Source organism: Procambarus clarkii, chromosome 62, assembly GCF_040958095.1.
Source record: "Procambarus clarkii isolate CNS0578487 chromosome 62, FALCON_Pclarkii_2.0, whole genome shotgun sequence".
Taxonomy (NCBI): domain Eukaryota; kingdom Metazoa; phylum Arthropoda; class Malacostraca; order Decapoda; family Cambaridae; genus Procambarus; species Procambarus clarkii.
Genome location: NC_091211.1, coordinates 19,888,078 through 19,901,801, shown reverse-complemented (window position 1 = coordinate 19,901,801; position 13,724 = coordinate 19,888,078). Strand labels below are relative to the sequence as shown.

The window sequence follows — 13,724 nt, the reverse complement described above, 5'->3', positions numbered from 1 at the left end:
TTATCCACTTTATATCAATTAATTTATTCTGTTGGAGACAGGAAGCCTTTGTACAGTATATATATTTTAGGTTTCTATCAAGGTCCCCTCTAAGGTTAAACTACTGACCCAGCAACAGTTGCCTAACTCCTAGGTACCTACTTACTGCTAGGTGAAAAGGCATTAGGTAGGTAGGTAAGATGAAATTGTTTATGTAATAATCTAAGATGAGGTCTGATAAAGACCTTTTGTGCCCTCTGTAATGCTTTTGCGCTACCGCTCACAGGATGAGTATAGGGTGCACAATAAACTAGTTGCCTTCGGCGGCAACAATCAAAATCAAAGGGGCGAATGATACAGACTTCCAGGGGGTTAAGGAAGTGGGTGAATGACACAAGCTTTCAAGAGCTAGAGGGAGCAACTAAATGATATAGTATCTACAGAGCTCAAATGACAATCACAGTGCTTAACTAAAATTCAATATGTTAGATTTCAGAAAAATATAAGGACCCCCATACTTTTAGCAGTCTTCCTGTCTGCCAATGCCCCTACATATATGTATATACCAACTCATACAAATTCAAGTAAAATTGCATGCATGCACCCTCTCACTGGGAAGATGGGACACCACGAGCATAGCTCTCATCCTGTAACTACACTTAGGTAATTACAGTACACTTACACACGAGCACACACAACCTTGGTAACCTTGTATACGTCACATGTCAGACTAATACTGGAATATGCGGCTCCAGCCTGGAGTCCATACTTAGTTAAACACAAGACAATGTTAGAGAAGATTCAGAGGTATGCCACCAGACTAGTCCCAGAACTGAGAGGTATGAGCTACGAGGAAAGGTTAAGGGAGCTAAACCTCATGTCCCTGGAAGACAGAAGAGTAAGGGGAGACATGATAACCACTTACAAAATTCTCAGGGGAATTGACAGGGTGGACAAAGACAAACTATTTAGCATGGGTGAACACGAACAAGGGGACACAGGTGGATACTTATTATCCAAATGAGCCACATACAAAAACTTTTCAGTATCAGAGTAGATAACAAATGGAATGCATTAAACAGTGATGTGGTGGAGGCTGACTCCATACACAGTTTCAAATGTAGATTTGATAGAGTCCAGTAGGCTCAAGAATCTGTACACCAGTTGATTGACAGTTAAGAGGCAGGACCAAAGAGCCAAAGCTCACCCCTAACAAGCACAACTAGGTGAGTACACACACACACACTCACGCACACACACGATAGGTAGGCCTATACATGACAATACCGTACTTCTTACATGAGATCACTTTCATAGAAGATGTCTTCTAAGCTCAGAAGATAGTCAGAGGAATTGATCTTCTCTGAAAATGCATTTGTCAAATGAAGACGCTCCAGGTTTTCAAAATTACTGAAGACTCTGGGCCTTTCTCGCTTGTCTGTAATTTCTAAGTCATTGTGGTCCAGAATCAGATTTTTAACATTGTATACCTGGAAAAAAAGACATAGCAGTGCTTTAATAAACAGTAAAAAAAAAAAAAAAAAAATGTACACATGTACAAAGTTATCATCCTTAAATGCTCTCAACTCTTTAAGACATAACTGTAACATGCTCGTGTCCGAAGCTAGACACAAATACAACAAAATTACTAAGGATGGTAACAGAGTCCATTTCATGTGGTCTCCATCTCATGTTGGCCTCCGAATGCATGATAGAGCTGATAAGTTAGCCAAAGAATCTGCCTTTAAAGGAGCCGTTGAGTGTAACCTTGGATTGTCAATGAGCAATCTGAGAGCAGCTGTACACCGAGAACTTCAACAAGATCTTGTAGATCTGAGGCAAAGTGAAATTGACACCAGTAATTCCATCTATCATCATACTATCATGCAAGAGGAGCCACACATCTATGGATCATCCAATAAAATCAGCAGACTTCTAGATGTTACTACTGCTCGGCTTAGACTCGGTTACAAGTATCTCTGGGAATTCTCATTATCTGCTGATGTAGACCTGACCAAATGTAAACTGTGTCAACAAAATTATTCGCACACCCTCCGTCACTATGTGATGGAGTGCGAAAAGATACGTGAATTTAGAGACAATTCTATAACCAATGTTCCAGCGATGTGTCAATATTTCATTCAAAATGATCTGCTACCAGAAATTTTAGCCAAATATCCCCAGTTTGCTAACTGTAGGTAGTAACTAAGTGATTGTAACCTATCCACCGCTACTCACTGGATGGGGGGCGGTGTGCAGGACAAACATATAAATTTTGACACTAGCTCTCCACATATGTCAGTTGCTTAATTTAGAACCTGTACTTGAGGTCGATCTCGAACCCATTGTTGATGTGATGACTTATATTGAATTTTGTAACTAGCTCATCAAGATTGTAACTTGCTTAGCTAAATGAATTGTGGGGTTCAGTCCCTGAGCCCATTATGTGCCTCTGTAACCCTTTCCACTACCGCCCACAAGATGGGTATGGGGTGCATAATAAATGAACTAAACTAACTAAACAAAGTTAATAAAATCCAAAAACTGTATTCTTATTTTAATACATATTATAAGGTACCATTGTTCATTAACGTACTGTAAAACTCTTGTTCAGTTATAGGAAGTATTATTAAACTTTTATACAATACAGTACTGAGAATATAAATACATGATTTGCTTACAACAATTGCTAAAAAATTAAAGTGGGTCCTAAGGCCTACATGCATCTATTTCAGTACAGTACTTACACATTCTTGAGCAGTTACAGAACCACATAGGACTGCACAGGTTACTAACTGTGTAAAAAGACTATAGTTCCAGTTTCTATATCCAATTTGAAACCATGCATTGAATCCATATGATCAGGGATCAATCAAATCAATCAATTTAAGGGTCCCAGTAGTACAGTCGAGTTCGTTCTCGACGCACAATTGAGAATTCCAGGTTCGAATCCCGGGCAGAACAGAAATGGTTGGGCACATTTCTTTTCACCTAATGCCTCTGTTCACCTAGCAGTGAGTAGGTGCTCAGGAGTTAGTCAGCTTCTTGTGGGGTTGCATCCTGGGTGGGATCAGTAATTCGACCTTGCAAAGGAGGAGGGCTCGATAAAAGCCAAAATATGTATGAACATACACTGGCTTCCTGTCCCCCGACAATGAATTCTTATTCTTATTACTGTACTAGTACTATTAAATGATATAGATATCTACTAACAAAAAATATCACATCATCCTAGGTGATGACTTCAACATTGACCTGTCAACAAACAAGCCCCCCCAAAGTCGAATACTTTCTAAACAGCATCAACTCCTGATTTACCCTAGGGCCACTAACCCCTAGTGGCCTCGATAAGGACAGGAAGCCAGCAGCTTGTTGAAGGCCCCCCTCCCCATTTGCCTTCATCTTTTCCAGGTATATTTTTAAATTCTGTACAGTTAGGCAGTTCCTGTCAATTCTTTCCCATCTTGGTCTCTGAATGCATGATAGAACTGATGAGTTAGCCAAAACTTTTGCTCATAAAGAGGGAATTGATTACCATTTTAGACTGCCTTTAAGCAGCCTGAGGGCAGTAATATTCCGGGAATATTAACAAAATCTCGTAAACTTCAGGCAAAATGAAATTCACACCAGTTACTGCATCTATCATTCCATTATGAAGGAAGAACTGCATGTCTATGGGTCATCCATAAGGTTAGCAGACTTCAAGATGTTACCACTTACAGGCTACAAATACCTCTGGGAGTTTGTAACATCTGCTGATGTAGACTTGACTAAATGTAAACTCTCAGCAGAACTATTCGCATACCTTGCGTCATTTTATAAAGGAAATGTGAAAAAATTGTGAAATTCAGAGATAACACCATCAATGGTGTCCAAGAAATGTGTAAGCACTTCATTTATAATGATGTGCAGCTGGGAACCCTATCTTTTTTTTTTTTTGAGAGATATATACAAGAGTTGTTACATTCTTGTACAGCCACTAGTACGCGTAGCGTTTCGGGCAGGTCCCTGGAATACGATCCCCTGCCGCGAAGAATCGTTTTTTCATCCAAGTACACATTTTACTGTTGCGTTAAACAGAGGCTACAGTTAAGGAATTGCGCCCAGTAAATCCTCCCCGGCCAGGATACGAACCCATGACATAGCGCTCGCGGAATGCCAGGCAAGTGTCTTACCACTACACCACGGAGACTGTTACTGTTACGGAGACTATCAAAGTACTGTATCCCAAATTTGCTTACTGTAGGTAATGCATTTACATGACTATAAAGCTGCTGCCCAGGTGGGTGGGTTTGGAGCAAGACTAATAACTGCATGACTCACCATAGATGTAAAGTGCCTTGTATAGTGACCTGTGAGCCTCTTGCTGAATCACTTGTGATATAAAATGATAATTGATATGTATATGTATTTGTGTAAATGATTGTATATACAGTATATATATATATATATATATATATATATATATATATATATATATATATATATATATATATATATATATATATATTTTATTTACATATATACAAGAAGGTACATTGGGTTTGTGAGAATACATAGCATGATATTTACAATCTTGTAAAGCCACTAGTACGCACAGCGTATATATGTACATGCGTATGTAACATTGTAACATTAACAATTGTGTAACTAGCTTCAAAAGACTGTCACTTGCTTAGCTAAACAAACTATGGGGTTCATGCAGTTCCTGGACCGATTATGTGCCTCTGTAACCCTTTCCACCACTGCCCATGGGATGGGTATGGGGTGCATAATAAAGAGAAATTAAATTGATAAAGGGCTAACTACATCATAGCTTCAAGGTCAATGTTGGCCAAGGGGTCAAAGAACCCATTATAATATCACAAAAGTTCCACAGAATTAGTTAAAAAAAAGTTACTGAAAGTGCCTTACCTTGTGAAAGGTTTTACCCTGAATAAACCGTAAATGGTTATTGGACATGTCAATGGTCTCCAAATCATCGAAGTTATTGAAGTTGCTGAACACATTAAATGGAAGCTCTGGCACAGTATTGCCATTAAAGATGAGAACTTCAGTTCTGAGGAATAGGGATATATTCTATTATAATATCAGCAGCCATGCATATCCAAACCTTACTTACCCTACATTACTTACAGTTTGCTACGAATTATAATGCAAGACCACTTTTGCTCTACATACTTTATTATACTACTATAGTAGTACAAACTACATAGCCTTCCAGGTTTGGTGTTTCCTTTTTATAATTACTATTATAGTATAATATAGTATTATACTAACAGGCTTACAACTTACAAAGCATATGAAAGATAAATACATAAATATAGGATACAGCTTACTAACATTTTACAAAGTTCTCATTTAATAAAAATAATCTACAGCATATACTATACAAACTGCACCGAAAATATTACTGCACAAGTATTCTACATTAGAATGACCTTCAGAACAATTAAACTTACTGCACTGGGAGATCACGAAGCATGGAGGCATTAGTGAAGCCTGTGTTTGTGCAGTTGACAGTAAATTTCTCTTTCTGGAAGTTATCATATCGGGAATAGCCCATTCCGCAGCTGCAAAGTCCTCCAAAGCTCGGAGGGCAGTTGTCAAGGGCCTCACACCCACCACTCAGCAGCGCCCACGAGGCAACTGCCCACACAGCGATAATCGCCACCTGAAACAAGCATTATATATCGTTATATGACAAAGAGTGCTGGGTAGACGGGACACCACGAGCGTAGATCTCATCCTGTAACTACATTTACGTAATTACTTCAACAGCGAAACTTCAAGCTGAAGGAAAAATGAATGTAAATGCTTGCGTGTTTAATAATTCAACTGAATATAGCATTAATTTTCAAAATTCAAATTATAAAAAAATACATATTGAACCCGCTAATTGATTAAATGGGTGTTAAGCAACTATGGTTGTGGCAGGGTAGTCATATACAATACATCAATCGTTGGGTGATTATAATTCCCGTTGTCGAGGGCAGAGGAAGCTTGTAACTAGGCTTATCGAAGTCCAACCCCTAAGGCCCGCTATACTGACATTCCCAAGGATATAATTAACCCACAATAGATGCCTAATTCCCGGGTACCTATTTACTACTAGGTGGACAGAGGCATCAGATTTGTTTAGTTCATATATTATAAACCCATTGTGCGGGCGGTATGATTGGACTCGCGGTCCCTCGATTGTGAGGATGTAGGCCATTGATAACCTATTTCTTGAAACATGAGGTTTTCTTCCATTCACCTGGGCTCTAGGAGATTCGAACTGCGGAGCCCTTCGTGTGAGGCCGAAGTTCTATAAGTGGCACCGCCCAATACTGTCACTATGGAGGCATGTTCATTCACATGAAGAGTGGCACTACCCAATATGGCGGCATGTTCACTCAGGATGAGTGGCGCTGCCCAATACTGTCACTTTGGTAGCATGTTCACTCACAGGATGAGTGGCAATGCCCACTAAACTTGCCCTTCAGGAAATAAATATATTTAATTTTCATATTAATGAGCATCACGTACTTAATTCCACTTGGGAAAGTTAAGTGGTGGCCTCCGGGGTTATCAGTGTTGCCGGCCTTGAGTGGTCCATCAGCGGTACTCGTCACACCTGACGTGGTGACAGCCTCCACCAGGTGGGCCAGTCTTTCAGTCAGTCTGTGTGTGTGTACTCACCTAGTTGTCCTTGCGGGGGTTGAGCTCTGGCTCTTTGGTCCCGCCTCTCAACCGTCAATCAACAGGTGTACAGGTTCCTGAGCCTATTGGGCTCTATCATATCTACACTTGAAACTGTGTATGGAGTCAGCCTCCACCACATTGTGTGTGTGTGTGTGTGTGTGTGTGTGTGTGTGTCACACACAGAAAGAAAGAAAGAAAGAAAGAAAGAAAGAAAGAAAGAAAGAAAGAAAGAAAGAAAGAAAGAAAGAAAGAAAGAAAGAAAGAAAGAAAGAAAGAAAGAAAGAAAGAAAGAAAGAAAGAAAGAAAGAAAGAAAGAAAGAAAGAAAGAAAGAAAGAAAGAAAGAAAGAAAGAAAGAAAGAAAGAAAGAAAGAAAGAAAGAAAGAAAGAAAGAAAGAAAGAAAGAAAGAAAGAAAGAAAGAAAGAAAGAAAGAAAGAAAGAAAGAAAGAAAGAAAGAAAGAAAGAAAGAAAGAAAGAAAGAAAGAAAGAAAGAAAGAAAGAAAGAAAGAAAGAAAGAAAGAAAGAAAGAAAGAAAGAAAGAAAGAAAGAAAGAAAGAAAGAAAGAAAGAAAGAAAGAAAGAAAGAAAGAAAGAAAGAAAGAAAGAAAGAAAGAAAGAAAGAAAGAAAGAAAGAAAGAAAGAAAGAAAGAAAGAAAGAAAGAAAGAAAGAAAGAAAGAAAGAAAGAAAGAAAGAAAGAAAGAAAGAAAGAAAGAAAGAAAGAAAGAAAGAAAGAAAGAAAGAAAGAAAGAAAGAAAGAAAGAAAGAAAGAAAGAAAGAAAGAAAGAAAGAAAGAAAGAAAGAAAGAAAGAAAGAAAGAAAGAAAGAAAGAAAGAAAGAAAGAAAGAAAGAAAGAAAGAAAGAAAGAAAGAAAGAAAGAAAGAAAGAAAGAAAGAAAGAAAGAAAGAAAGAAAGAAAGAAAGAAAGAAAGAAAGAAAGAAAGAAAGAAAGAGAGAGAAAGACCCCTTATTTCCTATGGCGTAGATAAAGACTATAATATAAGGGGCACACGCACAAGGGGGCACACGCACTAGGAGAGACACGTGGAAACTTAAGTACCCAAATGAGCCATAGAGACATTAGAAAGAACTTTTTCAGTGTCAGTGTAGTTAACAAATGGAATGCATTAGGCAGTGATGTCGTGGAGGCTGACTCCATACACAGTTTCAAATGTAGATAGATTCCTGAGCCTAGTAGACTCAGGAATTTGTACACAGGTTCATTGACAGTTGAGAGGCGGGACCAAAGAGCCAGATCTCATCCCCTGTTGTTGTTGTTAGATTCAGCTACTCTGAACAAAAAGTTCCAAGCAGCACGGGCTATGGTGAGCCCGTCGTCGTACTCACTTGGTACAAGAGACGTGCCTTGCACAACTCCCAGCACAACTAGGTATAGGTATCGGAAGGTCTTGTCGCAACAGGATCCTGACACTTTGTTTGCGGCAGTCAAGGATCGTTTCCCGGAAGGCTGAAGCTACCGAGGCACAAGTCTGGAGGGTGTTGAGAGAGTACTCGCCTGACAAGTACATCAGGAGCGTCTGTCCGTCTGACCCTTCCTCTCCTCTCCAAAATACAAGCAAGACTAGTAGCAGTCTTTACTTGTTCTGTATACTGAATATGACAAAGGTGAGCTCAATGATTCTAGCACGAATCTCTAATCTATTTGTCTCATGTTTTTCACCCAACCACTTGGGGTGGACGGTAGAGCGACGGTCTCGCTTCGTGCATGTCGGCGTTCAATCCCCGACCGTCCAAGTGGTTGTAATGATCTGTGCAGACCATAGTTCCTTCCCCTTCCCTTCCCTTCCCTCGTTCGCCCCCTCCCCCGTTGCCTCATTCCTTTTCCTTCCCCTCCCTTCACAATTGTCAGTCCGACCCTCTGGTCATTCTCCCCCCCCCCCCTTGTTGGCCGTTCCCGTCATATAACTACTCGTGTCAAATTACCCCTTAGGCAGGTGGTCAAGTCACTTGTCCCCTCCTGTTCCCCAATCTTATTTCTCTAATCCCTCCATTCTCTGGTCTCCAGTCCCTGTCCAATCCCCTCCCAATCCGTCCAAACCGTTCCTCACTCGGTCCTGTCCTCTATAGCCAGTGACAAATTAAGGGGTTTCCTCGGTGCCTTAAACTCGAGTCAGCCAGGGTCTGAGATCTCTGGCGCCAAGTTCCGAGCATGTGAGTGGGGGAACGTTTGAGAACTCTGACAAGGGAGACAGACCCTTATGCTCATGCCTATTCCTAGCCTGGTACTTGATTGGTTGCTGTCATGGAGGCCTATAGGAGGCGGGGTCAGGTTCTTGGCCCTTGTTGGCTTAGCAGTCAAGAGGCGGAGTCCCCCAGGGTAGGACCTGACGATTTCCATTGGCCAAGCCTCCAGAGAACCCAGTTATGTTTGAATTCATTGGGCCTAGGAACTAGGTGGGCGGAGCTTGTTGTCCACTGGTAAGCTTGTTGAGAAATATTTTTTAGCGAGTCTTAAGGGGTGACTGGAGATAGGTCCCTTCAGGACCTGGGGGGCAGCCAATCAACATCTGGCCAGATTACAGCATTAAGATATTGTGCACTTGAGTGTTCATGCACATCATTGACTCATCTATTGCCTTTAGGATGTTTTATTTAGAGTAGGATTTATATATTTTCAATTTTGTTTTCAAATTCGTGTTTTAATTAATAAAGTGTATTAATGTATTTTTGTTTAGTTATGTCCCCTTTGTTTAATATTGAGTCATTCTCATAATAAGTGGTATTTATGTACGGTTTTGGAAGCCTCTAGATTCTCTCTACCTTAAAGTTACACAACTTTCTCCCCAGACACTTGTATTTTACCAAGATTTCCTTTACCCTTCTTGAGTTCCATGATTATTGAGTTCTTTCCGTCCTGGGAGTTCAATAACTTAAGACACATTCAGGTATGTTAGCGGGAAGGTGGTGGCAGTGTTTAATGAGTTTTTATTCCTTAATTTTAAATTAATAAACCTTCTCTTGTTACTTCCCCCTCATTTAATAATTGTCTTGATATTACGGGTAGATCATTGAGGGTCACATTGATCTTCAAGTAATGTTGAACTGGGGTGTTGAGAAGTAAGGGAAGAGCATTTCGGGTTATTACATGGTTGGGCACCATTCCTTTCCCATCGCAAGCTTCAGCACCGCTCCTGTGCCAGGTAAGTCCATCACGGGCTCACCATAGCCCGTGCTACTTGAAACTCGTAGTTCCCAGTAGCTGAATCTTAAACAACAACAACAACCTTTCTCATTCCATCCCAAATCCTTATCCAGACCCCTTTCCAGCACTATATAGTCATAATGGCTTGGTGGATTACTTTGATAATTCCCTCCCTCTCACGTATTTCTTCACTTGAGAAGGAAGTTGAAAAATTAACTCTCCAAAGTTCATTTTATAATTTTATCAAGGCCTGGCGCTAAGAGATGCGTTTCGTTAACTTATCAACATCACCAAAGGCAGAGTTGAAATGTTACAATTTGATTGATTGATGAAGATTAAGCCACCAAGTTCAAGTATGTTTATTGAGACAAGAAAGAAATACATCTGAAAGGAGTAGAGTAGCTTAGGCTATTTCTACCCCCCTATTTAAGCCACCCAAGAGGTGGTACGGGCATAAGAACTGGGGGCAGCATCCCCAACAGGAATCTTACGCCCGTAGGCCGCACTGTAACACCATAAAGGTGTTTAGTTGTGTTTTATTTAATATTTTACATACGACGTGAGACAGCCAGACAGGATTTGAGGTGCCAGATTGTTGGCCTGTGGCAATTAAAAAATCACACCTCTAGTGTTAATGACCACAAGTTGACCAGGGGTCAGGTCGTGTGAACTGACCTTGCGTTTGCTAAGCTGATGACCAGGCCATACACTAGAAAATGAAGGGAATACGACGTTTCGGTCCGTCCTGGACCATTCTCAAGTGGATTGTGAATGACGACTTGAGAATGGTCCAGGACGGACCGAAACGTCGTCGTCCCTTCATTTTCTAGTGTGTACCCTGGTCAACATATTTCAGCCACGTTATTGTGACTCTTTATCTGCTAAGCTGATAATTGCAGACGGCTGGCTGGGTTGAGCCCATCAAACAAGCCGCTGTTTAAGGTGTGGTAGGTAGAGGGGTAAAGAGCCTTAGGCTATCTTACTTGTGGGTGGAGTTTAGCTTTCAGGTTCTCCCATAAATACTCAGGGAGGACCTGGGTATGTACATTCGAGAGGACAGACAGATCAGACACACAAGATTGAGCAGCAGCGAGAATTAGATCGCTGGCCAGAAGGTTCAGCCACCAAACTCGCCTTCCCAGGACAGAAGCTGTCATTGCAATCAATCTTAGCTATATGCTTTAATATACTGTACCTACAATTTTCTCTCATCTTCTTTTTTTCATTTCATGTAACTTATCATTTTTTTGTCTATAAATTTTGCAAGTATTTACCTCCTTAAAATTTTCTTAGATTAAGGACCTGCCCGAAACGCTGCGCGTGCTAGTGGCTTTACAAGACTCTAATTACCATATTTGTATCCTCACATTCCTTACGTACATTCTTGTATATGCATAAATAAATAAATAAATAAATAAGGGGGACTCTGCCTGTAAACTGTAGCGCCCCCCCCCCCCTCTCTATTCAACTTAGTCTCAGTCCTTGGTGAGTTTGAACGTTAAGGTGACTTATCTCCTTTTTCCAAACTTAGGTGGTGTGTGATTATAAGGGGCAGACAGCCGTAGTGGCCTCAATGTCTTGTGTGGTGACTTACATTCTTTATTAATCTGGATATTGTGAACATTAAGTTAAATTGCTTGAATTATGATACTCTCTCATGTTAAATATAATTGATGAATTTATTGTTTAAATTGTCTTTGTGTTCCCTAGAACTTTGGATTTTCTTATATATTGCAAGCTATAGTGTAGAGCACTCCGAGTTCACTGACTTAAAGAGTATGAGTACATCTTCACAACAAATACATTTGAGCCATGCTAAAGTAACATTTGATAACAACTTAAGAGTACAGACAATTTCAATTCCTTGTCTTGTATGTAATGAACTAGAATAGATGGTGGCAGCCCCTTCTACTTCTACCTTCTACGTCTACTATCTACTCATCTCCATGTTCTCTCTACCTCCCTCCGCCTCTTTTCAAACTTTCCCTTTCACCTGTCCACTCCTCGCTACTCCTAGACTCCGTCCCTGACTCCCCCCACCTCCCTCCTACCCCTCTACCTCCCTCACACCCAAACCCTCGCTCATTACTTCAGTATTATTCATTTTATTTTCATTATATATTCCGATACGTTACACCACCGCCAAAAGGCACCCCACGCCCGGGGGCCGCACCCCCGCGCCCGGGGGCCGCACCCCCCCGCCCGGGGGCCGCACCCCCACGCCCGGGGGCCGCACCCCCACGCCCGGGGGCCGCACCCCCACGCCCGGGGGCCGCACCACACTTGCCCTTGGACATCATACCTTCGCTCAAGGTCGAAACTGTTTTGTAAATAACTGATAACATTTGCTTCATTCGTTAATTCTGACGATACCTTGTAGTGGCTGTCAACCGGGAGAGGTAGGAGGTGCAGGTGGGCAAGGATGTGGGGGGGGACGGTGGTGCAGGTGGGCAAGGATGTGGGGGGCGGCGGTGGTGCAGGTGGGCAGGCAGATGTGCAGGTGGGCAAGGATGTGGTGGGGACGGCGGTACAGGTGGGCAATGATGTGGGCCGGACACAGGAAGGTCATATATGCGACACCACACCTGCCACTGCCCACTCATGCGTCTCCCTTTACCAGATGATGACCAAGGACCAGTCATCACAGCCTCCTCCTACACCTGCCCAAACACCTCCACCACACCTCGTATACTACACCCAGACGAAGACAAAAATAAGATATACTTCTCATCTGACTTCAACCTAACCTTATTAAGGTCAATACATATGACCACCCGGTAACATTTGAACCAAGTTTCATAATGTTTAGTACATAGTGGAGGAGGAGGACGGGATAACAATGACATACATTACCCCCGTCATCAATACCAACCATACACAGCCTTGAGACGTGCACAGCCTTCCCATAAGGAGGCTTTTAAAGACGACAGTCTTAGCTCCTCGCGTCTTCCAGCCATACCTGACGTAAGCCATGACAAAAACAATATATATATATATAGGTTAAGTCACTCAAGAGGATATTAGAGACGGCCACGGCATATAGCTCCTTCATGCTGTGCTTGAGATGTTTTACTTGGGCCGGAAATGATAAAATATATGGAAGGTGTTGGAGGAGCTGCCCGGCCTGGGCCGCCCCTCCAGAGACTTGGATGCTTCCCTTAATATGGTGGGCCGTGCCCCAGAGCCTTGCCTAAGGGTTCCTCTTACCTTTCCTTCCTGGTGCGCACCTCACCCAATATATATATACACTACACCAACCACTTCTTGCACATTTTGGAGCTTTGGATTTTCATCCCTTTATTATTTATGTACCCGAGAAAAGTAGTGTATAAAGAACAAAAACTACTTGTCACCTGCACGCATCTTTCCATCACTTGTCGGCTCGTCACTAGTAACAATATTATTTAATTTTGAGTTTTTAATGAATTCACACCTAAATTTGGATTTGCCTTACCATGTTATGATAAAGAGACTAACAGAGCGCCGGGAGCGTACATGAGAGCCTCCAGCGACACTCCCTCACCTCACAACGCTCACGGCAACACTGACTCCCTGACGAGTCATACGGGACACCGCGTTTTCTATACACTAATGCATAGAAAACGAACTGCAGCAGTAAAATGTAAATACTTTCACTTTCGATCTATAATATTTGGTTTACCTGTTGGTATCTGTTTTTAATAGCTGTGGTGGAGACAGTTGCCCTGGAAGCAATAAAGGCTTGTAAAGGATTCTGACGTTAGTATCTTATGCCTACAAGGAACTATACGTGCTACATCCTGAGCACGGGAAAGCTTACCAGAACGTACACCTGTCTCAGGCGCTCAACCTCATTTGTTTAGGTTAGTATATTGCAGCATTGACAAGTTAGTCACAGAGTTTGTTAACAGTTAACATATA

At 41.6% G+C, this 13,724-nt stretch overlaps 1 protein-coding gene across 3 annotated transcripts in view; it reads right to left on the bottom strand.

Moving 5' to 3' along the window:
• LOC123766490 (SLIT and NTRK-like protein 2) overlaps window positions 1-13,401 on the bottom strand; it is a 24,092-nt gene extending 10,691 nt beyond the window's left edge. For all 3 annotated transcript variants that reach the window (XM_045755675.2, XM_045755676.2, XM_045755677.2), the window contains exons 1-4: window positions 13,279-13,401; window positions 5,442-5,653; window positions 4,894-5,038; window positions 1,279-1,469 (exon numbers count right to left, since the gene is read on the bottom strand). In XM_045755675.2, coding sequence (XP_045611631.1) covers window positions 1,279-1,469; window positions 4,894-5,038; window positions 5,442-5,653; window positions 13,279-13,281 — 551 coding nt within the window. In that variant the 5' untranslated portion in view covers window positions 13,282-13,401. The remainder of the gene's footprint in view (window positions 1-1,278; window positions 1,470-4,893; window positions 5,039-5,441; window positions 5,654-13,278) is intronic.
• Window positions 13,402-13,724: the final 323 nt, after the last annotated feature.